At 42.7% G+C, this 26,918-nt stretch overlaps 2 protein-coding genes and 1 pseudogene across 8 annotated transcripts in view; 1 reads left to right on the forward strand and 2 right to left on the reverse strand.

Annotated features, from left to right (window-relative positions):
- The window catches only part of JAML (junction adhesion molecule like), a 40,795-nt gene extending 33,678 nt beyond the window's left edge, over nucleotides 1-7,117 (reverse strand). For 2 of the 5 annotated variants that reach the window (XM_089915611.1, XM_089915609.1), the window contains exon 1: nucleotides 2,488-2,576. The gene's annotated coding sequence lies outside the window, so the exon portion shown is untranslated. Of the gene's footprint in view, nucleotides 1-2,487; nucleotides 2,600-7,056 lie in introns of those variants that run through there. The other 3 variants (XM_022558987.3, XM_089915614.1, XM_089915613.1) reach the window with 3 other exon arrangements.
- On the reverse strand, nucleotides 8-26,862 carry MPZL3 (myelin protein zero like 3). 3 transcript variants are annotated; one of them, XM_089915618.1, is made up of 7 exons: nucleotides 18,293-19,428; nucleotides 17,298-17,349; nucleotides 15,400-15,566; nucleotides 10,152-10,362; nucleotides 8,634-8,799; nucleotides 7,057-7,117; nucleotides 8-2,893 (listed from the first exon to the last, which is right to left on the reverse strand). In XM_089915618.1, the coding sequence occupies exons 1-7, from the start codon at nucleotides 18,341-18,343 to the stop codon at nucleotides 2,867-2,869; spliced, it is 735 nt and encodes a 244-aa protein (XP_089771744.1). In that variant the 5' UTR covers nucleotides 18,344-19,428; the 3' UTR covers nucleotides 8-2,866. The 3 variants fall into 3 exon arrangements, with proteins under 3 accessions (XP_089771744.1, XP_022414696.1, XP_089771745.1); XM_022558988.3 differs by lacking the exons at nucleotides 17,298-17,349; nucleotides 18,293-19,428 and adding an exon at nucleotides 25,757-26,862; XM_089915619.1 differs by lacking the exons at nucleotides 8-2,893; nucleotides 17,298-17,349; nucleotides 18,293-19,428 and adding an exon at nucleotides 25,757-26,862 and having other exon boundaries at nucleotides 2,900-7,117.
- LOC111166851 (prolyl hydroxylase EGLN2 pseudogene) lies at nucleotides 12,196-15,272 on the forward strand (annotated as a pseudogene).
- Nucleotides 26,863-26,918: the final 56 nt, after the last annotated feature.

The raw sequence follows: 26,918 nt of genomic DNA on the forward strand, positions 1-26,918 counted from the left end.
CAAAAAGTAGCCAGAAAGTGCAAAGAAGTTTATTAACTATGACGTGGTAAAGATCTCAAGAGTTACACGTCTGTGTGCATGACCCAATAGTGCATACCCTCCTACAAAAACAAACAAACAAACAAAAAACACAGTGAGATGCAGCAGTTAACGTCCAACACTGGAGTCAAAGGGTTGGAGCTGCCTCGTCTTGCAGCAAAGTTCTAAGTTGTGCAATTAAATGAGAGTGTTGGTCCACGCCCTACTGGTCTTCTTACAGGTCCCCTTTGGAACCATAACTGAGTGACACACAAGAATATTCAGATTCAGGATTTGGCCGCCAGAATTTTTTCTAAACAAGGACGTGCAACATCCCCTCATGAAGCACCAGAGTCCAGTTTGAGAGCTGCAGAGAATGTGCCCCCAAGAAGCTTGAGGTAACAGGCCACATGGGAAACACAAAGCATTTTATAAGTTCACATTTGGTAACAGAATTAAGAGTTCAATGGACAAAACTCATAAAGCAATGTAACCACAAGTAAAGATTTCAGCAGGCAAAGAAAAATTCTGAAAGGCTTTTAAGCCTCTCTGAAGCTTTCAGAATTCAATTCCCTTTCTAGATAAGGCTGGTCTCCATACAATGTGATAAGAACTCATGGAGCAGCAAAAAGAAAAATAGAAGATATTAAACAGAAGATATTAAAGATATTAGAAGATATTAAAACTGTAAGTTATAAAAAGAAAAAACTTCATCTTCCTTCCATCCTTAAAACGCATGTGTCCCAACACTGCTTTGTGCTCCTTTGAAGAAAAAAAGCTGTAACCCAGACCTCAATATAAGGACTGAAGAAGGAAACTGAGAGCAGCCCTAAGACTGTGATAAACATATCCCACTCTATTAATCCTCATAACACGCCTGAAAAGAAATTACAAGAAAACTCAGCCAAAACTCGTGCTTTATTCAATGGGATGTGACTTTACCTGGGTTCCTATAACATCATCTCTTTCTCAAAGAAATGAGGACCCACAAAAATTCTACCTCACAGCTAGATCGCTATCTTCAAATGTCCTAGAGCCCAAATTATTTACTTTCATTGCTCAAATTGTTCCTCTCTGTGTTGAGGTGTCAGATTGTCTCACTAGATTGGCCCTAGACACCCACATACTTAACAAGTAGCCCAAGACTGTGAGATTTAACCCCTGGAAATGTAGACTGCCAATCTCGCCTTTGCCTCTTCTTCTTTATATGACCAGAGGTAAATCATAACATCTATTAACTAATCAGACTCTCTAACCGATGGACTAGATTAACAAAAGAGGCCAGGCCAAATCTATGAGAACTAATAACCCAAATTTTTAAAAATAGATCTTAGCAAAAAAATATAAAAGTGATTTTTGCACAGCATACAGTGTATTATGCTATAATATGGAAACCTCCTGAGCCACCTAGCAAAAAATCATGGAAACGGGCTATCCTGCTAAAAAATCAAAGATGGGAAGAGAGGATCATTTTTGTCTCTCATAATTAAGAAGTGAACTCCATCCCTCTATTACAGAGGACTGCACAGTCAACCCTCCCTGATATGTCATACATTTTTTTTTTATTTATTTTTATTTTTGGCTGCGTCGGGTCTTCGTTGCTGGGCTTTCTCTAGTTGCAGCGAGTGGGGGCTGTTCTTCGTTGCAGTGTGCAGGCTTCTCAATATGGTGGCTTCTCTTATCGTGGAGCACGGGCTCTAGGTGCACAGGCTCAGTAGTTGTGGCACATAGGCTGAGTAGTTGTTGCTCATACATATTTCTTAATGGCTTCTAGAAAATCCCATGTAAATTAAAATTTGAAATATATTGCTGCAGTAGAATGGAGGAAGCTCATAGAAGGTATCAAGAGAACAGAAGGAGGAAGTATAGGTTATTCACACCCTCACTTCCTTATCTCAAATATTATGCAAAAACGGTTTGTAAATACATTAGTTTGCTCATATTTTCCACATTTTAGAAATCAAACAACTTTTGAAGAACAGCGTAGGTTAAAAGATGATTTCATTGCAAATTACTGGTAAAATAGTCTACTTAGCCCCACTAAAAACCTTTTGAAGAGTTTTTCTTGCCTCTGATCCGAAAAGTCAAGAAGGAAATCATAAATCAGTCAGCTGTCAGAAAGTAAAATAACAAATTGCACCTAGTAAGACAAAAGAAAGGAGTCCCTCTATCTCATCATTTCTTTCCTTAATTGTAAACTGAATGCACTTTAACACTTTAAAAACCCAGTCAAAGTAAACCACTGACTCCCGAGCCTAACAACTCTAAAAAAAATACTGAGGTTATGCACTCCAAGCCTCCCAAACACAATTGATGATGAGATCATTAAACCAACAAGTATATGCCGTATGCTAACTCACAGCTGAAAATGTTCATGGAGCAAAAAATAAAGAATAGCTATCCCAGACAAACATTTTGCCTGGGAGCACATCAGGAAGCTCCAAGCTCCATTTCATTAAATATACGTACACATTTTGGCATCAGCAGTGTGGCCAACATCTAGGATTCTCCCTCAAAAAATTGGAAGAAAACATGTAATACATTCAAGAGCAAAGGCAAAACAAAAAGTATCTTTCTATTTAGGAAAAGAATTCCTTCACTCAATTAGAGTATAAGTTATTAAAATGGGTAGTTATGAGTTTCTTCTGAGAGTTTCTGAACAGTTTATAAATACAAAAAGAACATTTCTTCAATAAATAAGTGGCTCCAAAAGTCTTCACTGATGGCTTCCAGAATTCTCCATCACTACTGTCCAAGCCTGCTCCACTTCTCTGGGAGGCTTTAGCTGACAGTGGAATGGGATATTTTCTGTTATTAGGTGACTCTTCTTCTATCATGCAGACTTTCATCAATAAGTCTCTTCATAGTCTGAATCCTGGAGGGGAAAGAACAGTAGTTGTGGCGTGTATATGAAGCACAGTCAGAATTCAGGCAAAGGCCACACGTTAGGGTCCCCCAAATGGAACTTGGCTAGGGGAGACATCAACAGTGAAATGGCGCTGACTCAACCCACCTAAATTCCCAAGAAGCATCACAGGACTTCATTATAATTGGTATCTATTGGGCTAATTTCTGCTTTGAAACCCTAAGGGTTCCCTTTTCCTTGGTGACTATTTTTTAAAACCTCAACACACATGAAAACATGCCTGTCTGTAGCAAAATGTGCAAGACTGTAGCTAGGAGTTTAGGCTAGGAGTCAGTCTACCTCTGGGTTCCAATCCCAGCTCCACCCCTTGCTGGTTATGTGACCTTGAGTAAAGTTATTTAACTTCTTTAAACCTCAGTTTCCATCACTGTGCCTGGCAATTTGTAAGCACTCATTCATGATGAACTACTATCACTATTATTCTTATTCTTATCTTTATTGTTCAAACTTGTATTCATTATTTCTAAGCTCGAGTAGGCCATTAGTACTACCTGGCATACCCCATTTCTCTAGTCCACTCATTCTCCTATTCTCCTAGATGACTATTTTCATATCTTTCCCTCTTTCTCCAAACCTCCAACACCTTCAGCTCACTTCATTCTCAGCTGATGACCTTATTTTCTCCCATCATTGGGAACAGAGAAACAGTCAGTAGGGAATTTCCGCAAGCTCCCATCATATTTACCCACCCACCTACATCTGGGCCCACCTACTTGGCCTTCCTTACTCTTCGTATGGATATATTCTCGCTGCTTTTATCTAAGGCCAACATCTCCACTGGTGCACTAGATCCTGAAGTCACTCCAGCAATCCTCCCCCCTCTCCTGTAACATCAAATTTTCATTTTCTACTGGCTCATTCCCATCAGCATACAAATGTACTGTAATTTCTCCCATCGCAAAAAGAAGAGCAAGTCTTGACACACACCTCTCTCTACCTACTGCCCTATTTCTCTGCATCCCTCCACAGCAAAACTCCTTGAAAGTGTCATTTATACCCACTCTCACCAAAACATCTCTTTGTATTCTTTCTTGACCCTACCTCAGTCAGGCTTTCATCCCCACTATTCCACTGAAGCTGCTTTTGCCAAGGCCACCAATGACTTCCACATTACCAGATCATCCAGTAATCAAGTCTCAGTTCTCATTTTACTTGACCTGACTCAGGAACAAGTGACACAGTTAATCACTTTCTTTTCCTTGAAACGCTTTCTTCATTTGGCTCCCAGGATACAGAGCTCTCCAGGTTTTCCTCCCACCACACTGGACATTCCTTCTCAGCCTCCTTTGATAATTTCTCCTCATCTCCCCCATCTATAAACCTTGGAGAGCTCCAGGGCTCAGTCCTTTGAGTTCCTCTCTATCTACTCTCATTTCCCCAGTGGAAATATCTCTACCAGTCTCTATATACGAATAACTCCTAAATTTATATCTCCATTCTAGACCTCTCTTCTGAACTCCACACCCATATAACCAATTGCTTACTCCACATCTCCACTTGAATGTTTAATAAGTATTTCAAATTAAATATATCCAAACTCAGCTCCCTTAAAGCTTGTTCCACTCATAGGCTTGTACATATTAGAAAATGGCAACTCTGTTCTACTAGTTGCTCAAGTCAAGAACCTTGGATTTATCCTTAACTCCTCTCATTCTTTCACACACACACATGCAACTCATCAAGAAGTCCTTCTGGCTTTACCTACAAACTGTAACCAGAAAACAACTACTTCTCACCACCTCCACCACCACCACCACCTTGGTCCAAATCATCGCCCTCTTCCCTTACTTGCATTATTGCTAAAGTCTCTTAATTGCACTCTGTTTCTGTCATGGTCCCTCACCACCTGTTTTCAACAGAGAAGCCAGAATTATCCTTTTAAAACATACATCGGTTCAAAGTGTTCTCTTCTCAAAAACTTCCAGTGGATTCTGTTTCATTAAGAATAAAATTCTAGGGCTTCCCTGGTGGTGCAACGGTTAAGAATCTGCCTGCCAAGGCAGGGGACACGGGTTCGAGCCCTGGTCCAGGAAGATCCCACATGCCGCGGAGCAACTAAGCCCGTGTGCCACAACTACTGAGCCTGCGCTCTAGAGCTCGTGAGCCACAACTACTGAACCCGCATGCCACAACTACGGAAGCCCGCGCGCCTAGAGCTGTGCTCCACAACAAGAGAAGCCACCGCAATGAGAAGCCTGTGCACCGCAACGAAGAGGAGAGCCCGCTCGCCACAACCAGAGAAAGCCCATGCGCAGCAACAAAGACCCAACGCAGCCAAAAATAAAATAAATAAAATAAAGTAAATTTATTTTAAAAAAAGAATAAAATTCTAGGTGATTACAATCACTATAATGTTCTATAAGATACGACATTATCTCTCTGAAGAAATACTATTCTTTGCCTCGCTCACTTCATTCCTGCCACACTGGCCTCTGTGCTGCTCCTAGAACATGCCAATCATGGCCTCTCCCCGGAGACTTTGCACCAACCACTCCCTCTGCCTGAAATGTTCCTCCATGATAGCCATGTTGCTTGCTTCTACTTTTAGGTGTTTGTTCAAATATCATTTCAGTGAGGGTGTCCCCAACCATCCTATTTATTTATTTATTTATTTATTTATTTATTTATTTAGGTCACACCTTGTGGCTTGCAGGATCTTAGTTTCTGGACCAGGGATTGAACCCGGGCTCCGGCAGTGAAAGCACAGAGTCCTAACCACTGGACCTCCAGGGAACTCCCCCAACCATCCTATTTGGTATCATACCCCCTTATCCAGCCATTCCATCTCCCTTTCCTATTTTATTTTTTTCTCTACAGCATTAAGCACAATCTGACATACTATATATTTTACTAATTTTTAAAAGATTTAGTTTGTTATTGTTTGTACCCAATTTAAGAGAAGGTAACATTTCAACTGTGTCTCAGACGATGAGTTTTCCAGGAATGGAAAGAATGTAATTTCTTCTGAGGGCAGGGATTTTTGTCAGTTTTGTTCACTGCTGTTTTCTAAGTACCTAAAATCACAGCTGGGGCATGTCAGATACATGCTCGAAGAATAACTGTTGAACAAATCAATATCTGAAATGTGGACAATAATCTTATGAACATTAGCTTATTTAGTTTTTTATTTACTTTTTTAAATTTTTATTTTATATTGGAGTATAGTTGATTAACAATGTTGCGTTAGTTTCAGGTGTACAGCAAAGTGATCCTTTTTTCTTTGTTTTTTAATTTTTACTTTATATTGGAGTATAGTTGATTAATAATGTTGTATTAGTTTCAGGACATTAGCTTATTTTTTGTTATTAAAAATATTCAAATCCCAAAGGGTTGGAATTAGATCCTATCCACCTTTCTCTCATCTTACCTATAATACTCAAGTATGTGAGAGAAAGAGAAAAAGGAACACTGTGGTGAGTAATTGGGCTGCGGTCATCCGGCCAAGTGCTGAATTTGGCAGTAAGTACAAAGAAGGCTCAAGTTTAAACCCTGACATGACAGGTATGCTTTGTATTAGATCATGAGTTGCTTTTGACCTGTTTCCAACAGTACCACATCAGAGAGTCTCTCTCCCTCCTAGGATCCTGGAACAGCACACAAGCCTACCAGTCACAGCAAGCACCCAGAGGGGGAGGGATGACAGTTTTCTGAAATGTAAATCAAAGCTCAAGCCTTGCAACATGGGTATTTCTTATTGACAAACGCCATCGAGTCACCTAAAAGTTTATATCACTGGGGAAAACTGAGGCTCAGAAGAAAAGTTCAATTCAGGGTTTTAGGTTCAGCCAGTCCAGCCAGGTCTCCTAGTATGACCTCAGCAGCATAGGATAGTCCTCTTTCAGGATGTTCCCTGTCAGTCAGCAGAGGCTGCCTACGCAATCCCCTTCCCTAACCTAAGGACACCACTCTCTGCCCGTAAGACAGAAAATAAAATAATGCTTAGAATTGGTGGGGGTCCCCTGAGACCAAAATGCTTTGGGGAAAGACCTTGATTCGTACTTTGCTTTAGACCTGTCTGCATATCCTCTGCTGCCTCTGAGGGTGAAGGATTCCATTAATTAAGCAGGAAAATGAAGCATGAACAGTGAACAGAAGAAATGGCATGGACTTACCAGGCACTCGGCACAACGGACACAAAGCTTGGCCATGCAGTCATCCTTCTCCTGGTCAGTGCTGTAGAAAGAGGACAACCCAAATGTGAACAATCACTATCCTCAGTATGGTAGAGCAGTTACGAGGACAAGCGATGAAGTCAGACAGGTCTGTTTTCAAATTTCAGTTCTGCCACTTACTAGCAGGATGACTGGGAAAATGACTTAAGCTCCAGGAACCTATTTCCTCATCTACAAAATGCAGATATTACCAGCTACACTTAAAGGATAATGGTTAGGAGTAAATGCAAAATAAGCACATGTAAAACAGGTACCACAGTGCTTGGCACATAGTAAGTGCTCAATAAATAGGAGCCAGTCACAATTGTTCATTTAGAAATGTACTGAGCACCAACCATGACAGAGGCATTGTGCTGGGCTGGGGATAAAGACATAAATAAAACATGGTCCCCTGAGCTCATTTTGTTAGAATACAATGTGGTAAATGTTTTCATAGAGTTAAGGTCAAACCGCTGTGGCAGCAAAAAGGAGGGAGTGATCAGTTTTCCCTGAAAGAGTCAGGGAAACTCTTGAGAAGCAGACATTTCATCAGGGTCTTGGAAGATAAGGAAGAGTTTTCCAAGCAAACAAGGGAAGGAGGGAGGGGATTCTAGGTAAGAGGAAAGCATGTTGAAAATTTTTAAAAAGGTCTAAATGAGTATAGTATGTTTGGAGAAGGCAACGGCTCACTGTAGTTGGAATGTGGAGCAAATGAGAAGAAATGGCAAGAAACAATGCGACTTAGGGTTAGATCATAAAGGATCTTGTTAGACCATGCTTCGAAATAGACGTTTTAGTATTTTTACCAAGAGTTCTTTGCCTTTTTGTGGGGCCACAGATTCCTTGTAAAGGGCACTGTTACTCCCATTAAATAAATGTGCACACGCACACACATGCACACACACACAGAAAGAAGATTTTAGACTCTCTCAAAGTAAGACTTCTCTCCCCAGGTTAAGAGCCCCTGATATAGATAATGGAGAATCAGCAGGGTTTTATGTAGACTTCTGTTACCTTTTTTTTGGTGGATTTGTTCTTAGGGAAAATACTGGATCACACCTGCTCACTGGCAAATGCTTTTGATAACCAGAATCCAATTAGTCCCTTCCGAGCATCCGCTGACCAAGGGTAGTTCTCACTTATTTAAACTGTTTTGCTCTCCCTGGCTGTTCTAAAGCCTCTCTCACTGCTCAGGCACTTCTGTCAGGAGACATCAGCTCAGTGCCAAAACAAGGAAAAGGGGAAAATAACTGACTTGTTGGAATTTCCTGTCCATTTTGAAGGAATGAGAGATTCACTTCAGAATTTATATTCAGAACCACAGCACTACACAATCTCATTTCAAAAAAAAAAAGAGAGACTAGGACTATGCTATCAATCCCTCCATCTCTCTCTCCAAATTAACATCCACACATTTCCCTTTCAGCAGAACTAAATTCAGCCTGGAAGAAAGGAAGGCATGACGCAGAAGCCTGGGTACTGTCCACAAGCCAGGTCTCTGAAGAGGGTTGACTGCTCAGGACTGTAGCTGGACTTACTCAGCTGAAACCTCAATAGATGACTTCTTAGAGCCAGACTTGTTTCTCTTCTTCAGCCCCGCAGACTTCCTCCCCATTCTCACCAGCAGCAGCACACCCACCACAGCTGAGGGAATGAAGACAAGAATGGAAAGAAGGGCCACGGAGGACAGCATCATGCCAAAACCTGGAGGAGGAAAAAGAGGTCAAAGAGAGGGACACACAAAGTGCTTCCTTTGACACCAGATAGTCTTACATTTGCTCTTGTATTTCTTCTGGTTACAAAGGGCATAAATTCATTGTAGAAACAGTAGAAAATACACAAAAGGACAAAGAAGAATTAAAATTTACCCATAATCCCACTCCCTAGGATCAATATGTCAATATCTACCCGTTCAATCTTCTTTCTAGGAGTATGTGGGTATGAGTCTGAATATAGGGAGGAGAGTACATGTTCAGAAGTATTGATCATAGTTTGTATACTACTTCTAGCCTCTTTTTTATATACTATATTATAAATATTTTCCATAAGTATTCCTTCCAGGTGTGATTTTTTAATAGCTGCATAGTATTCTACCATATTAAATAATTTATTGAATCGATCTTCTATTGCTAGATATTCAAATTATTTCCAATTCTTTGAATCTATGAGTTATATAATGATGATCATCCTTGTATATAAATATTTAGCTCTATTTTTTAAAATAAATTTTAAAATGGAATTACTGTATCAAAGGGTATATAATTTTAAGGCATCTGATTTATACTACCAAACTGTCTTCCAGAAAAACTATACCAGTTTCTACTTCTACCAGCAGTATGAACGTTCCTATGTCTTTGAAACCTATGAGTTGCCTTAAAAAAATAAAGAAAAAAGAAAGAGGAAGGGGAGGGAGGGAGAGAGAGAGACATACAGAAAGATTTGAGAAATGACAAGGTACCTATAATGAACCATAGATACCTTGTCATTTCTGAATCTCTAAATCTTTGGTTCAAATTCAAATAAGGACTAGAATGACCACTCAACAGTCACCAGGGAATAGTGTAGAAAAAAAGGTCAACCCTTAACCCACTCTCCTCATGTTTCACACTAAAAGGAAACAGTTGCTCTTTGCAACATAAAAGAAATGTGCTGCCTCCATCTTTAGAGGAGGTACCCTTTCAAGAAACAGGCAAGAACACAGTCTCATAACTGAGGGTATGAACACATTAGGGAAACCAGAATGACTTCTATTTCACACAGACAGCAACCCTCCATTTATTCAGGGGTTTGCCATACATTCCACAAGACCTCTGGTCACCTGAAATTAAAATTTTAAAAGGATAATGGAGAAACTATGACGATATTTGAAAAAAAAAGTCAGTTTGAAAAATAAAGGTAAAAAAACTCATCCTCAGACAATTCAAAATGGCAGAATGTCCCAGTGACCAACCGGCTTATGAAGATAGGTAGTTTTGCTTCTCACTGATCTCCCCACAAACCACCACAGTAGTCAGAGAGCACTCACTACAGAAGAAGGTTGGTGGCAGTTAGCTTACCCCTTTCTGTGACTGTTAGCTCTGTCCCTGGAATATTATGGTACACATCCGGGGGATTCTTCACAGCACAGCTGAAGGTCCCATTGTCCTTTATGGTAGGGTTGATTATGCTTATGGACGCATCCCCGTTGTACACATCTCCAATCCAGGAAATTCGATTCCGAAACGTGCCCACTGTGGTTGGGTACTGGAAAGACTGATAATGAAAAATCTAAGAAAGCAACACCATGAGAAAAAAGTTAATTTGGAAAATGCAATGAAAACGTAAAGCTAAGTAGGTCCAAAATAAAATACAAATGTGTAGTGGGTTTTCCCAGTTGGACAATTTTTTTATGTTTTGTTCACTTCCATCCTATAGATTAAAAGACAGGCTAATAAAACTTGTCCAAAAAAAGGCCTGATGAAAGAATCCAGGGATCCTAATTCTTGAACCCCTTTTAAATTCTCCCCCAAGTCCTAAAGTAGCAGTTCTCAACCAGGGGCAATTTTGCCCTCAAGACACTTGGTAATATCTGGAGATAATTTTGGTTGTCTCAACGGGGAGAAGTGCTACTGGCTTCTAGTGGGTAGAGGCCAGGGATACTGCTGAAAATCCTACAAAGCAGAGGACAGCCCCCACAAAAAAGAATTATCTGTATCAAACTGCCAGCAGTGCCAAAGCTGAGAAACCCTATGCTAAAGCGGCATCTAATCCATATGGTACTTTATAGTGTGCAAACAACTTCTATACGTTTACTCATTTGAGCTTCACAACAACACTGAACTATACATGGAGCAGGCAGAAAGGGAAACAAGGACAAAAACAAGAAATTAAATGAGTTACTCGAAGGCACACAGCTAATAAGTGGGAAAGGGGAGATTTTTGTTTATTCTCAAAATCACCAGGAGGCTGTAACATAAGCCTCTCTCAAGTTATCTATCTTGGCAATTAATAAAAACCTCAAGTCAGATGCATGATTGGCATTCAATGAATATACATTGAATTAAAACAATGCTACTTCGGATTGGTAATCATATATTTCATCACCAAAAACACCTAATTATATTTGGTGGTAGGCTGGGCAAGCACTACAATACAATATGATCTTTCTCTCTCTCTTATGCAAGATTCAAGCCTTTCCTAGTTCTTTCCTTACTTGGTACCTCCCCACTTAAGAACCCAGGCACTTACAAACACCGAATTGCCCAATTTTGAAAAGCAACTTCCCAGAGAAGATGCTGAATCACTTCTTGGTTCATTTGTTCATGCATTCATTCAACAAATATTTACTGCACACCTACTATGTGCCCTTAGGCACTGCATTAAGCAAAATGATACAGTGGGAGCCAATCAGGCACAGTCCCTGCTCTCGTGGAATTTACCATCTAGTGGGAAATACAGATATTAGTAAATAATAAAATGTGTAGAATGTTCCAAAGAGGGAGCTAAAGAATACCTATCTCTGATTATCAGCATCAGTATAAAAGGGTTTGAAACTCCTTGACAAAACAAAGCCTGCTGTGAATCTGCAAGGTTAATCCGACCTGTGAGTTTCAAGTTAAACTAGTGATACTCAAATCCTGCTAACTGATTAGTTCGACAGAATCCTGACTGATCACGTAACTGCAACATAGTGTTACGCAACTTTAAGTGTCCACTAATTCCAACTTGGATGAGTTTGCTGATTTCCCGACTAGCCTCACAGAGAACAGCGCCATACGCGAACTGCTGTTTGCATTTAAGGCTTCTGCCCCGGGAAGATCCCCACTGTTTGCTCTGTCCTACTTTTGGCCAAGGAGGAAGAGCCATATGAAGCCAGCCATAGTTTCCTGACCACTCAAAATAAAGTGACCTATTTTAAGTCTAAAGAAAAAAGGACCAGAAACTAACACAACATTGTTAATCAACTATGCTTCAATATAAATTTTTTTTTTAAGTTGAAGAAAGACAGGAAGGGCGGGAGGGAGGGAGGGAGAGAGGGCGGGAGGAAGGAAGGAAGGAAGGAAGGAAGGAAGGAAGGAAGGAAGGAAGGAAGGCAGAGCGTCGTAGGTGGTGGGGCGGGGAATGGCGTGCTGTGCTGCGCAGGGCGGTTGGCACAAACGGCGGTGCCGAGGCCGGAGGAAGAACCTCGCCACCGTGACAGGTCCTTTCCCAAGCCCCTAGGGACAGCAGAGGACTTGGGGACCAGCAAGCAGCCCCAGGGCACGAGAAAGGCCTCTGCCACCTGTCCTGCGTCATCCTGCCCCACGCCAGGCCCAGCCGCCCCGGCGCGCGGCTGCATCAAGTGGAGGAGGAGGAGGAGGAGGAGGAGGAGGAGGAGGAGGAGGAGGAGGGAGGCAGCAGGGGCCTGGGCCGCGCCCTCCACGCCCGAGGGATGAAGACACTGCTGTCGTGGACAGCCCGCACCAGCCGCAGCCCCTGAGTCAGGCTCTCTCTCAGTTGCCGGGTTCGGTGTCAGAGCCCTTGGAGCCTAGCAGGGCCAGGATGGGGGTGGAGAGTTACCTGCCCTGTCCCCTGCTGTCCTCCTACCACCGTCCGGGAGCGCCTGGTGAGGCCTCGGCTGGGAGTGGGACCCCCAGAGCCACAGCTACTTCCACCACAGCCAGCCCCCTGCGGAAGGGCTTCGGTGGGCAGGATGACGGCGAGCTGCGGCCGCTGCGGAGTGACGGTGATGGGGCACTGGTCACCAAGGGGTGCCAGCGACTGGCAGCCCAGGGCGCCCGGCCGAGGCCCCCAAAGGGAAATGGGCAGAGGATGGTGGGGATGCCCCCGCCCCCAGCAAGCGGCCCTGGGCCTGGCAGGAGAACCGGGAGGTGAGGCAGAGGGGGAGGGCTGCAGCAGTGGCAGCGGTGAGGCCAGCGCCGGGCTGAGGGAGGAGGTGTTGCCCACTGCACCTGAGCGCCTGGCTCTGGGCTATATTGTGCCCTGCATGCGGTACTATGGCGTCTGCGTCAAGGACAGCTTCCTGGGGGCGGCACTGGGTGGCCGAGTGCTGGCAGAGGTGGAGGCCCTGAAGCGGGGCGGGCGCCTGCGTGATGAGCCAGCGGGCTATCCTGCCACGCAGCATCCGTGGGGAGCAGATCGCCTGGGTGGAAGGCCATGAGCCAGGCTGCCGAAGCATCGGTGCCCTCATGGCCCACGTGGATGCTGTAATCCGCCACTGTGCCGGGAGGCTGGGCAGCTACGTCATCAATGGGCGCACCAAGGCCATGTGGCGTGTTACCCAGGTAACGGGCTGGGGTACGTGAGACACGTTGACAATCCGTATGGCGATGGGTGCTGCATCTATTACCTGAATCAGAACTGGGACGTCAAGGTGCATGGCGGCCTGCTGCAGATGTTCCCTGAGGGCCGTCCTGTGGTAGCCAACATTGAGCCACTCTTTGACCGGCTGCTCATTTTCTGGTCTGATCGGCGGAACCCCCATGAGGTGAAACCAGCCCATGCCACCAAGTACGCCATCATTGTCTGGTATTTTGATGCCAAGGAGCGGGCAGCAGCCGAAGACAAGTATCAGCTATAGCATCAGGACAGAAAGGTGTCCAAGCACCCGTATCATGGCCGACTACGCCCACCTAGTGTCTAGCCCCAGAGCTGCCTGGACAGACAGCTTGCCCTGACTTCGGGAGAGCCCTGGGCCCCTGTGCCACCAGTCTCGGTGCCTGCTCCTTCCCCGCCACTGCCGCTGCTTCTGTCTTTGCCTCTGTTCTGCCTGGTGTGGAGGGCTCCATCCATCGCTGAGGACCAAGGAGGAGGAGAGATCTCTGCTGCCCTGGGATGGGGGCTGGGGTTGTAACCTGGGCAGAGGCCGGTGTTGGAGACTGCCATTACTGGAGGTGGGGGTCTGTGTCCTGCCCTGTCTGGTCATGCATGCCCCTCTCAGGTTTGGAGAGCTGGAAGGAGGCACTGCCACCTCCTACCAGAATGCAGGATTTGGGGTTGGGGTGACTCATGGCCTCTTGCTGGCAAAGGTTTGTGGGGGAGTATCCCAAAGCCCCCCACTCCTCCAGCCTGGAATGGGAAGTGACTCCCCAGCCCCTTTGGCCATGGCACCTTTTGGACTAGGCTGCCGCTGCTTGGGCAGGATAAAAGGTGCTGGGAGGCGCATGGGTCTGCAAGTACTGTCAGCCAAGAAATAAAAGTTTACCTCAGAAAAAAAAGAAAGAGAGAGAGAGAGAGAGAGAGAGAGAGAAAGGAAGGAAGGAAGGAAGAGAGAGAGAAAGAAAAAAAGAAAGAGAAAGAGAAAGAGGGAGGGAGGGAGGGAAGGAGGAAGGAAGAAAGGAAGGAAGGGAGAAAAAGGGACCACAGATACAGCCTAGCTCACTGGAGCCACCTTCACTAGGACTACTGGAGCACCTACTGTAGTTACTGAGAGATGCTACATGGCATTCCATAATGGTTCCTAAAACAAAATCCAAAGCTTATACATTAAAATCTAAGAGAAAGTACTTCTAATGAAGGAAACAGGATAAACAAATCAAGGATACTTTCAAAAATACAATCTTACATGCCACTCTGATATTCACATTCTTGATAAAAAGTATCCTGACCTAGGATATTGCTGGAAGCGTACAGAAAAAGGGTTTTTTAATAGCATTGCATCTTCAATTAGACATCCGCAATGGGATTTGAGCCATAAATGTGTTTTATCTGTGTGATTAAAATATATTGCTTCTAATATTGCAAGACCATCTGTCATCAACAGCATCTGTCATCAACATAAGGTGCCCTATGATTTCCTTCAAAGGGAGCTGTATAAATCAGTACAGATGTTTATACACTGGGAGAAGATGCCAAGATAAATCTACAAGTACCGATACACAAACAGAAACACCCACTGAGACAACTTCACATGACAGGAAATGAGCAGCTTTGAGCAAAAGGATGTCTAAGACTGGGACCTATAGAATTTCTCTGTCCAACAGCCTGGAGGTACCCTTTTTAGTACAACAAATCTGAAACTCAAGCTATGAAGCCAAGCAAAAAGAAACAACAAAAGAGAAACAAAACTAAACCACATTTCCTCTGAGTTTCTGACTGTTTTTCCTATAGCTTATTTGCAAGATTCTTACACAGAAGAAGAAAAAGCCCTATATGACCAGATGAATGTGATGTAGGGTAGAAGCTCATCTCCTTCTATTTAATAGAAGCTCATCTTCTATTTTAAGATGAGAAGGCCTAAGGTGTACCTGTGACATAAAATAAAAGGATTCCAGAGCTGTTGACCACAGAAGGCTCAAAGAAATATCCTTAAAATTATACACTTACTGATTCTGTGCGACTGCTGCTTGGAGGTCGATATGTCCAGTCTATGGTGAGTTTGTCAGTGATAGATGAGGTTGACTTGAAGGTGCATTTCAACTTGATATTTTCTCCAACATAACCCCGGACATGGGCATCTGCTTTAATCTCCAGGGAAAGGACGATGTAAACACCTAATCAAAGCAAGCCCAAACATTTAAAATGTGTACACTGGGTGGAATATATAGACGTGAGTGAACAATATAGAAACTCTATTTTTTTATTTCTTTCTTAATTTATTTAGTTTTGGCTGCATTGGGTCTTCGTTTGTGTGCGCAGGCTTTCTCTAGTTGCAGCGAGCAGGTGCGCGGGCTTCTCACCGTGGTGGCTTCTCTCGTTGCGGAGCACGGGCTCTAGGCACGTGGGCTTCAGTAGTTGTGGCACGTGGGCTCAGTAGTTGTGGCTCGAGGGCTCTAGAGTGCAAGGGCTTCAGTAGTTGTGGCACATGGGCTTAGTTGCTCCACAGCATGTGGGATCTTCCCGGACCAGGGCTCGAACCCGTGTCCCCTGCGCTGGCAGGCAGATTCTTAATCATTGCGCGACCAGGGAAGCCCTAGAAACACTATTTATCACTTTTAGGGCTCTCATCAGAAAGCTGTAGCAATAAATGTCTTCTCAGGCAGACCCAAAAGGATAAGGAGCAGATATCTGCATTAATCAAGGGTGGTATTTTTGTCATTTTACGATATTAAATCATAGAATGAATGTTTGGGTAAAAATTTAAAACCTGGTCACATCAGCACTTTTTCCAAATACAGAGTTGTGGATAAATTAACTACAACCAAGCGAGTCAGCCCACAGAAGGCTAAAAGGCAACACCACCCACTCCCTTGACACACTTATACTCCAGGAATATGGCAGTTGCTGTGGTCTGAGGGATTTACCCCAAGTACAGCACGACTGTAACCTGAAGCTATCACTGCCTCAACCACCAGCAAAATAAGAGTAGAAAACAAGAACAGGAATTTTTTTTCAAAGAAAAAATAATTTTTATAAATCTACCCCAAGGTTCTATCTAGTTTGGTTTTGTTTTTCCCTTTCTTAAGGCTCGTTAATGAATCACTCATCCATTAAAAGTAAATCATGGGGAGGAAAAAGTTTATTAAATTTACAATTTAATGCATCTTAAAATGTAAAAATAAGATATCATTTTTAAACTCTTTAGAGACTTCCTCTTTCCAAAACCACTTCATATATCCAACTTTTTAAAAATTTATTTATTTTATTTATTTATTTTTGGCTGCATTGGGTCTTTGTTGCTGCACGTGGGCTTTCTCTAGTTGTGGCCAGTGGGGGCTACTCTTCGTTGTGGTGCACGGGCTTCTCATTGCGGTGGCTTCTCTTGTTGTGGAGCACGGGCTCTAGGCACGTGGGCTTCAGTCGTTGTAGCACGTGGGCTCAGTAGTTGTGGCTTGCAGGCTCTAGAGCACAGGCTCAGTAGTTGTGGCTTGCAGGCTTAGTTGCTCTGCGGCATGTGGGATCTTCCCAGACCGGGGATCGAACCCGTGTCGCCTGCATTGGCAGGCGGATTCTTAACCACTTTGCCACCAGGGAAGTCCCCTCGTATATCCAACTTTGACATCCTATCTCCCCCAAAAGAGTTGGCACTTTCTTCTGACCATTCCCTCTGCTTTCACAGAACAGTGGTAGAAATTTCTCTTCCATTAGGGAGCCATTTTTTAGGAAAGTAAGCCACCAGCACTTTGTTTTTCCTGCTTCCTTCTCCACTACAATGAGCCATGATTCACCTGGCAGGCCAAAGGCAACCAGAGTAGCAAGGTTTCAGAAGAGAGCAAACCCACACACCATCCTGGAAAACAGCAGTCCCTCTGGTTGAGAAAGGACGCAAATCCCAGCCCTATCACCTGCTGACTCTGTGGCCTTCGTAGGTTTACTTGATTTCTTCAGTTTCTCATCCTGGTAGGAATGATAATAATAACATTTACCTTAGAAGGTCACTGTGAAGGATAAATGAATTAAAACATGTACCACACTAAGAAGCCTACCTAACCCAGAGTAAGTGCTCAATGCACATTAGATACCTTCATCATTGTTACTGACACCTCTTTAGTTCTGTCCTTAGTCTCTCAAACTTTCCTAGCAGAGACATACTTATGAATCATCATTTCCACTGCCTTTACCTCTGCTGCTTTGAATCATGTTTCTTGCTCCTCTCTAGACAATCCAGTCTGTTCACATTCCTCTTAGAAGCAGGAGACCAAAAAAAAAAAAAAAAAAAAAGCAGACCAAGACTGAGCTCACAACTCTACCAAGAATCTGACCATCCCAAAGATAAGGACTACCTCTGGTTCGTCCAAGACATCCTCTCTGGCTTTGCCATGCTAAACTTGTTATTCCTCCTATGCCTTTGCAAACGCTGTTCCTCTGCCTGGAAAGCCTTCATCCCTCAATCCCTACTCTCTCCTAAGCCCTCACTCCTGACCCGCCTTACTCATGACTTAAGATAAAGCTCTAAAAACTGGAAGGCAGAGGGCTTCCCTGGGGGCGCAGTGGTTGGGAGTCCGCCTGCCGATGCAGGGGACACGGGATCGTGCCCCGGTCCGGGAAGATCCCACGTGCCGCGGAGCGGCTGGGCCCGTGAGCCATGGCCGCTGAGCCTGCGCGTCCGGAGCCTGTGCTCCGCAACGGGAGAGGCCATAACAGTGAGAGGCCCACGTACTGCAAAAAAGGAAAAAAAAAAAAAAGGAAGGCAGAAATGAACGGATAATCTTCACACTCCCCATACTCTTTATATATCCTTTATATATAAAGGATATATATCCCTTATATCCTCTTTATATATCCTAAAACATAAGTATAGCAAAGAGACTTTAAAGTTTAGATTTAGAATTAGACAGACCTGAACTTGAGTTCTAGCCCAGCTGCTTTCTGGCTGTGAGACCTTGATCATAGTTACCTAACCTGTTCAAGATTCAATTTCCTCACTTGGTAAGTGGGAATAATTAAAAGACCTACTTCATTGTGTCACTGTGAGGATCTAATAAGATTAAAGAAGGTAACACGTAAAATGCTTAGCATAGTACCTGAAATTGAAACTTTCAATAAATGTTAACTATTATCATTAAAATGAACACCACAAATATTCAAAAACCTTCAGTAATTCTCTACTGGGCTATAACATAAAATCTAAATAGTGCCAATCTGGCCCCCAACTTCTGCTACTCTGCCCACCTACCCATCCCATCCCCTTCACTATGCCCAGAATGTCCTGCCATTTCCCAAATTTACTATGTCCTTCATGCCACTGTGACTTTCTTTGAATATGTCTTTATCTGGAAGTTTCTCCCCATCCCTACCAATCCTGCCTGGTAACCACATCCCCAGTACTCACGCCCTTCAAAACCCATCTCAAATATCACCCCCCTTGTGATGCCTTCCCAAATTCTCTGATGCAGTTTGTTACTATTTTTCAATTTTCACATAACATTTAGTACATAATGCTACTCAAGCACATATACCATTGCTTGCACTCAATTTGTAAAGACGATTTCCTCCATTAAATTGAAGTACCTTAAGAGCAAAGGTCAGAGGGAAGGGAGAAGGCAGAGAGAGACCAAGAGAAAGAGGTGGACAGGTCACCAAAAGTTCTCGTGTAGGAACAAAGTGTGCTTATTAGTCACCCACTCTCTTCATATCCCCATTCTTACAGTATTTTCAACATTCTTAAATCCCCCAGACACCTACCTTTCCATTAAACAGAATCAGGAAAAGCTCAGCCCTAGATGACCACTTCTAGACTATGGCTGGTGTGCGCTGAAGGAGAAAAATCACACCACTGCACCCATAGTTACCGTAAGAAATTCATCAGTTCCATCCACAGCTAAGTCCTTAATGAGGCATGATGACTCTTTAACCAGCCTTGGTCATCTCCTCTTTCTGACTCCTCAAACTTTGCCATTCTCTTTTATCCTCTGTGCAACCTATAAACCCCTCATTCTCAGAAGAAAATGTCTCTCTTCTTCAAGGAACTTGAAGCCATACAAACTGCTTAGTCACATATCTTCCTGCGTCTGCACCCATTCTTACCTCCAATCCGAAAGGATGTGGTGTCCCTTTTTCTACGCAAGGTCAAGCCCTTCTTCTCTGCCTGGATCCCTCCCTTCCAAGCCTTGCTCCAGGAAGAAAGAAGAAAAAAAAAAAAAAACCCTCTCTACTATCTTCAACATTTCCCTTTCAAGAGGGGCTTTCTCCCCTCAGCCTCTAAATACACAGAATTCTCTCCCATCTGTAAAAACAAATATATAACAATAAAACAAAACAACAACAAATTTTCCTTAACCCTGTAATCCTACTCATTACCAACTACTGCCCTCTCTACCCTAAGCCAAGTTTGTGAAAGAGCTGTTTATATCTGACGTCTCCCTTTCCTCCCTTCCCATCCACTTCTGGACCCCTACAGCACAATTTGGACTCCACTACCACTTCTAGTAAAAGGCATTATTGTCTTAAAACAGCAAAATCAAAGGGACAAAAACTCCAATAGGCAGTTTTCTCTCCTGATTTTACTGGATCCCTCTGCAGCAGTAACTGTTTTCTCCTTGACCTTCTCTGTCTCAAGGCTTCCAGGATGATACACTCATTCATTCACTCATTCTTCAAACAAAGATTTATTGAGCGTCTGTTTTGTGCCACCCTCTAAGTTCAGGATTAAATGTGAGCAAAATACATACACTCCCTGTTTTGGAGCTTAAAATGCAGCAGAAGTTCAATACACTAATCAAACAGTCATAAAGACAAATGTATAATTACAAACTCTGATAAGCCCTGTGAAGAAAAGACAGAGTGGTTATGAGAACCGTAGCAGTTATGATAGGGGAGCAGTGAGTGGTTAATGAAAGCTTGCCCGAAAGTTACTTCTGAGTTGAGTTCTGATGCAAGGATAACAAGGTGAGGAGAGGGGGAGCATTCCGGGCAGAGGATACTGTGTATGCAAAGGTCCTGTGTCAGGAAGGAGCACAGTCAGTCAAGGAACTGAAAAAAAGGCAGAATGGTAGCAACACAAAGAGCATGAGAGAGAAGACTGAGACATGGCTAGGAGGTAAGCAGAAACTAGTCCAGGCAGGACCTTAGAGATTTGGGTCCTTATTCGAGTAATGGGAAGCCATGGAAAATACTTAGGTATGGGACTGAGTGAGAAGGGGCATGAAGAAGTTTGCATTTTTAAAACCTCACTCTAGGGAAGACGATTAGGAGGCACTAAGAGTATATATAAAGAGATTACTTAGGAAGCTACTACAATAGTCAAGTGAGAAATAAGGAAAGATTGAACTAAGTTGGTGGCAGTGGACATGGAGAGAACTAGGAAGACAACAATACAAGGTAAAATCAGCAAGAACTGGTGTTAGATCATATGTGGAATGTTTGGGAAAGAGAGGCATTGAGGATGACTCCCATATTTCTGGCTTGGTGATACCATTCACTGACACAGGAAAGACTAGAAAAGTACCAGGCTTGGCAGGGAAGAACATGAGTTTGATTTTGGGTAAGTTTAAGGTGCCTGTGAGATATCCAAGGGATAATGTCAAGGGGGCAGTTGGTTTTGGGCAGGGATGGGCAAACTATGGACCATGGGCCAAATCTAGCCCACAACATCTTTTTATAAATAAAGTTTTATTAGAACACAGCCAACTTTATTCATTTATATATTGTCTAGGGCTCCTTTTGTGCTACTCCAGCAAAGTTGAATACTTGCAACAGAGATCGTGTGACCCACAAAGCCTAAAATATTATCTGGCCCTTTACAAAAGTTTGCCAACCCTGCTTCATAGCAAAAAAGAACAATGGATTAGAGTTATAAATCAGAATCTCATTAGTCTCCCTCCAACCAACTCTCCACACTGATTGTGTTACATACACACACACGCACACACTCGACATCTCTGCTAGTTTCTATCAAATCTCTTTCTAAGGTTCCTCCTTTCCTACCCATTCCTTAAACACTGGTGTTCCTCAGAGTTCCACCCTGAGCCCATGGTCCTTCTTTCAACATGTTCTCTTTGGACAATCCTACCCACTTTTATAGATTTCACAACCACTAATAGGCTAATGATTCCCCAAACTATGTTGCTAGCCATGACCTGCCTCTGAGTGTCCAAATATTACTGGATATACCCACTTGACTATCACCACCACAGGAACCCAAAATGAAGGTAGTGAATTCTTGTTTGTTACCAGCTCAATATCCATTCCCCTCATCTCCTTTCCTAACAATACCTAGATTTTCTTTAGATATCCACCCTTTCCTACATAGCCCATGAGCTTGGGGGTAGAGGCCTCTGTCAGGGTCCAGGCAGGAAACAGAAGGCAAAATCAGCTAAAACTTTGAAAAGCGTGTGGGTCACTTTTCAAAGGGACTTTTTCTCAGCAACAAGGAAGCCAACAAAGGCACAAAGCCTTTACCACTCCACGCCTGAAGGGGCAAAGGGAGGAAATGGTGTTACTGAAGCCTGGTAAGAGGTGGATCTGTGGGCCATTTGACAGAAGCTGTAGCCACAGAGGAACATAGCCACTATCAACCATGGCACCATGACAGAGAGGGAGCAGGGAAGAAAAATGTCTTTCTCCTCCTGCCCCCCAATCTCCTGCCAATGCCTCCCACTGACCAAACCTAACTGGAACCCAGAGGACAGGAGCCTGGAGGATGTGGTTTGTAGGTCAGCTTTCCAGGGAGTAGGCAAAACAGAGAAGAGAAGTGAATGGATCTGGTGAGAGAGGAGCAAACCAAGAATAATGAGACCCTACTCCCAGCTCTGGAAGGTAACTCAGATTGGCCTAAACTAATCATTACATCCAGAGGTGTGCTGGTGAACAGCTAAAAAATAGAAAACCCAAATATGTAGGTTTGACAATTTCTGTGGTACAAATACTCCCACCATGGCTAATTTCAAGCTATGAAGGTAAAAGTCTCTGAATGCTGAGTTAGGAAGACATGTGCATGATTGACTCTTGAGAGCCAGTAGGAGGTAGCTCCAGCACACCATTCTCCTGACCACAGAGATATATTTGGGGTCAACACGGGATTTAAGTTAATCTAATCAAAGTAAGTTTCAGAAAATTTTCTTGGCAAGTTACCTCCATGCCTTGTTTATGCTCTTCTCTATGTCTGGAATTTTCCTCATTCCCTTTCTCTAACTAACTCTTATCCTTCTTTCAGATTTAACTTTGGAGACACCTCCAGGAAGTCTTCCCTGTATCCTCTTGGCAGATTAAGGGCACTTCCTCTGTGATGCCATGGTTTCTAGTGCATTTCTCTCTTAGTACTAGATTTTAAAATTATCTGCTGACTTGTCTGTCTTCTTCGATAGACCCTAAGCTCATTGAAATAGAACGTAGCACATTATGGATGCTCAGTAATATTTATTCAACTGAACCAAACCAAGAGTTTCCTTTTATAAAACAAAAATTGTTGCATAAAAATTACAAGTTCTGAGCAAATTTTGGTTACTGAATTACAGCAAGTACACGTTTAATCAAACTACCTACTAGCAGCTTCTTCCTTCTTTATATAAACTCCATATTCATGAACATAATTTTGCCACAAAGTTATCAATATGTAAAGTCACTTCACTGAAATCTAAACACTGGATAAGCAGGTCTTAAATATATAGTTACAGAAAAGTAACCATAACATCCATGGATGAACTAAACAAATCTACACTACTAATCTATACATCAGGATATTGGTTCCCCCTGGAGGAGAAGGAAGAATGCCTGAAAGGAGGCACAGGGAAAGTTTCTGGAATGCCAGTAACAATCTACATGCTGATTTGGGTGCTGGTTGCCCAGAGGTGTTCAGTTTCTGAAAATTCATTAAGCTGTACACTTATAAGCACTTTTCTCTGTTTTACTGAAATTAAAAGTATTCTAAAATCACTGGATATAAAATAATTTTCCTCTTCCACTCAAAAAGTAAAATAAGAAGAAAAAAATATCAATCCAATGTTACATTCATTCAGAAACTTTCATCCTAGGCCTAATGTGCTAATGGATATTTATCTCTTCCCCAGAGGGAAAAAGCATTCTTGCCAGGTAAAAACAGCCAACTATAGAAATAATTATAATAATTAAAAAAAATTTAATCTGGGAGGAAAACAAGAAAATCACATTTAACCATAAGTAATTTTATACATGGAAGAAATGGAAAAAATGACAAAAACTCCCAATTTTATACACCCAATTTTCCAAAATACAAATCTGTCAAACTGATTCATAAAATTGCACACTCAAGTGGAAAAGAGAAAAGTGTAAGAGCCCTAGGCTTGTTAATCTACTGGTTTTACATACTTAGACAACTGATATCGCAGGACCATACTTATAACTTAGGAAGAATTCAAACAAGTTAATAATTTAATGGGTCCTAAATATGAAGAGGAAAGGCAAATAAACCGGTATGAAACCAAAGTCTATTACCTAAGAGACTCAAAACAAAAGACCCCCTCAAAGATGGATGAACCTTGAAAACATGCTAAGTGAAAAAAGCTAGTCACAAAAGAACACATATTGTACAATTCCATTTCTATGAAATGTGCAGAATTGGCAAATCCACAGCAATAGAAAGTAAATTGGTGTTTGCCAGGGGCGGGGGGGAGGAAAGAATGAGGAGTGACTGTTAATGACTATGGAGTTTCTTTGGGATGAAGAAAATGTTCTAAAACTGATTGTCATAATAATTGCACAACTGTGAATATACTAAAAACTATTGAATGGTACGCCTTTTTTTTTTTGGCCATGCCATGCTGTGCATCATGAGGGATCTTAGTTCCCCAAGCAGGGATCGAAACCATGACCCCCTGCAATGGAAGCAAGGAGTCCTAACCACTGGACCACCAGGGAATTCCCTGAATGGTACACTTTAAATGGGTAAATTGTTCGGCATGTGAACTATATCTCAATAAAGCTGGGGTTTGCGGGGGGGGGGGGGTTAGGCAAAAGATAAATGAACAAGTACATACAGATCATAGACTCAACTTTTAACATTTGAATTATTTGGTTGCTGAACTGATGGACAGTTTTCAGTGTGAAATGACATCAAGTTTGTGAAACCACCCACCATTTCTAGAATTTTTTTTCAGTAGGACAATATTTGAACATTTCTCTGTGTGTGTGAGAGAGACAGGCAGACAGACAGAGAGAGGAAACTAGGATGATTTGGAGTGACAGTAGTTCAGCCTAAACAGTATATTGGAAAAGAATTTAGGATTATTTGGAGTGACAGTAGGTCTGCCTAAATAGCATATTGCAAAATAATTTAGCTGAAAAACTGGACACCTGTTATGACACAGGCAGCTGGGAGGGATCAGGGAGTATGCTGGCAGCATAAATACTAGTCATCAAATAAATTAAAACTCCCTAAAAAAAAAAAAAAAAAACTCCCTAGCCCTACCTGCTGGAACTTAGCACACCTGAAGCCTTTATATCAAAGATCCCCTTCAGAAATTCCCATTACCCACAGGGAAATTTTATGAAGTTAACAATACACTCCTATGCTAGCTCTACTAACATATGATTTCCTGGGGAAGACACACACACACACTCACACAAATCCAGGGAATAACTGCACCCTAAATGAAGGTAATTAGGTTGACTGAAATTTATGCAACTTGAAAATTGCATGAAAGCAAAACTTATCCAAATTTTAAGATTATGTGGTAGTGTGAATACTATACTTCTGATATTGGTTAATAGATTAAAATCTTAACAGAATTGATATTCCCTTCCTTGTATTAAAAAAAAAAAACAACTGTTATTAAAATACCAGAGCAGTTTCTTTTCCTCAACACATGCATCTCTGTTACAATGAAATCAAACCACATCCTTTCTGTGACTCATAAACGTTTTACTTCATAAGCCCTGACAATCACCTACAAAAAAAAAAAAATTACCAACAGTCATCATTTTCTTTCCCAAAATTACTGCAACTACTGAAGACTAGAATTGTCCTTTCCTAATCAGGATATACGGCCCACAAAACCACAGCCGAGTCAACCACTGATAACTCATAAGACAACACCGGACGCCCCCAAACCCAGTGCCCTCCGTGATTCTATCTAGCCGTGCCATCACCACAATACAACGCACAGTGCTCGAGCTGCCAGGGGCTCAGGAAAGTACGCACAGGCTACCGACACCCCTCAGTGGGTGTTGATTACGAGAAGAGAACATCCTCCCCACGCCCTCCCGCTTCCTTCCTTCCCAGAAGCGCAGTAGGGTCTTTCCTGAGACCCCCCACCGGAACCGGAAAAGCGACCATCTTCCCTAAGCCCCCGGCCGGAAGTGCGACCGAGCCCGCCGCCGACTCACTCACCCTGGAAGAATAGGACGCCCAGCAGTGGGCACAGAGCACAGCCACGGCCTCCAGCCGCCCCGCTCTGCAGCATCCCGACAGCTCTCCAGAAGTTTGCGCACCTTGTTTACGGCTCCCTGTAACCACACAGGTAACACCGGAAGTGACGCGAGGGCGGGAGGCCGCGAGAAGACCTAAAATGGCGATTCGAAGTTGCCATAGTAACGTGGCTTCTTTCCAGAGCCACACCTGGACTTGCTCACTTCAAGTCAGCGATTCTTAACTCTCAAGTAGGAGTTCATTATTCCCGTTTGCTCGAAAATGAAGTCGGACAGGCTTTGGAGAACTTACTATTTATTTTTACGGAATTCTGCAGGACTTAATCGTCTTGATCCCCTTGACTCTAAGCCAGAAGTCCTTTTTACTCCCTACAGATTATTTTATTTGAATGCTCTCAGAATAGATTTCTGTAAATTTAGAGTTCAGAGGGACCTAGGAGATCATACAGGATCAGTCAGTGAATAGATAAATATGTATTAGGCCTTCCTGTCAATTTGTGCCTCAAGACTGTTTGGTTCATGTTCATTTTTTGTGTGTGTAGCTATTACAGCATCCAGTTCAGTACTTACCTAAATTCGGTGTTTATTAAATTGCTGTTGACAGTGGCAATGATGAAATCATTACAAAAAGGAGCTGAGATTTGTGCCACTTTTGGTTGGAACAGTGAGGAAGTGCTTGAAGTGAAATAAAGAGATGGTGTCACAGTCTTCTGAAAAAGAGATGGGATGGTACCCTGCTCTAATCATTAGTCAACCTATTCTCCTGGAATCTATGTATATTTAATGAAAGCAAGAGAGGAACGAAAATGTGCTTCAGCTTTTGGGAAAGTTAATAACTTTCCGTTTTTCAACTCCCATTCCTTTACTAGACTTGAAAGCTGGTAGTTTTCTCTATTAAGAAGGTAATGTAAGAGTATCAAATGGAAGAGATGATACTGTTCCTTCAAAAGAGTCCCCAAACTAAGTAGTTGGTTGTGCCCAATTCTCACTTATTTGAAGCAATGTGGAAATTCATACAGGTTTATTTATCCAGTAGAAACTAATTCTATCCATTATTGACTTCCAGGCTGCCTCTAAGAAAATTTTTCAGTGAAGATAAAATGTATTCCCATCAGTTTTCTGTG

Source organism: Delphinapterus leucas, chromosome 7 (genome assembly GCF_059928025.1).
Source record: "Delphinapterus leucas isolate spDelLeu-1000000601 "Yukka" chromosome 7, BTC_Dleu_Yukka2, whole genome shotgun sequence".
NCBI classification, from domain to species: Eukaryota; Metazoa; Chordata; class Mammalia; order Artiodactyla; family Monodontidae; genus Delphinapterus; species Delphinapterus leucas.

What these genes read in the sequence shown, in the direction of transcription:
- MPZL3 (XM_089915618.1), bottom strand. Translation starts at nt 18,343, where the DNA reads ATGATCAAGGTCTCACAGCCAGAAAGCAGCTGGGCTAGAACTCAAGTT. An exon ending in GGGCTAGAACTCAAGTTCAG is followed by an intron (nt 17,350 to 18,292) that starts GTCTGTCTAATT and finishes CATTCCTACCAG; the next exon opens with GATGAGAAACTGAAGAAATC. An exon ending in GAAGGCCACAGAGTCAGCAG is followed by an intron (nt 15,567 to 17,297) that starts GTGATAGGGCTG and finishes TGCTTTGATTAG; the next exon opens with GTGTTTACATCGTCCTTTCC.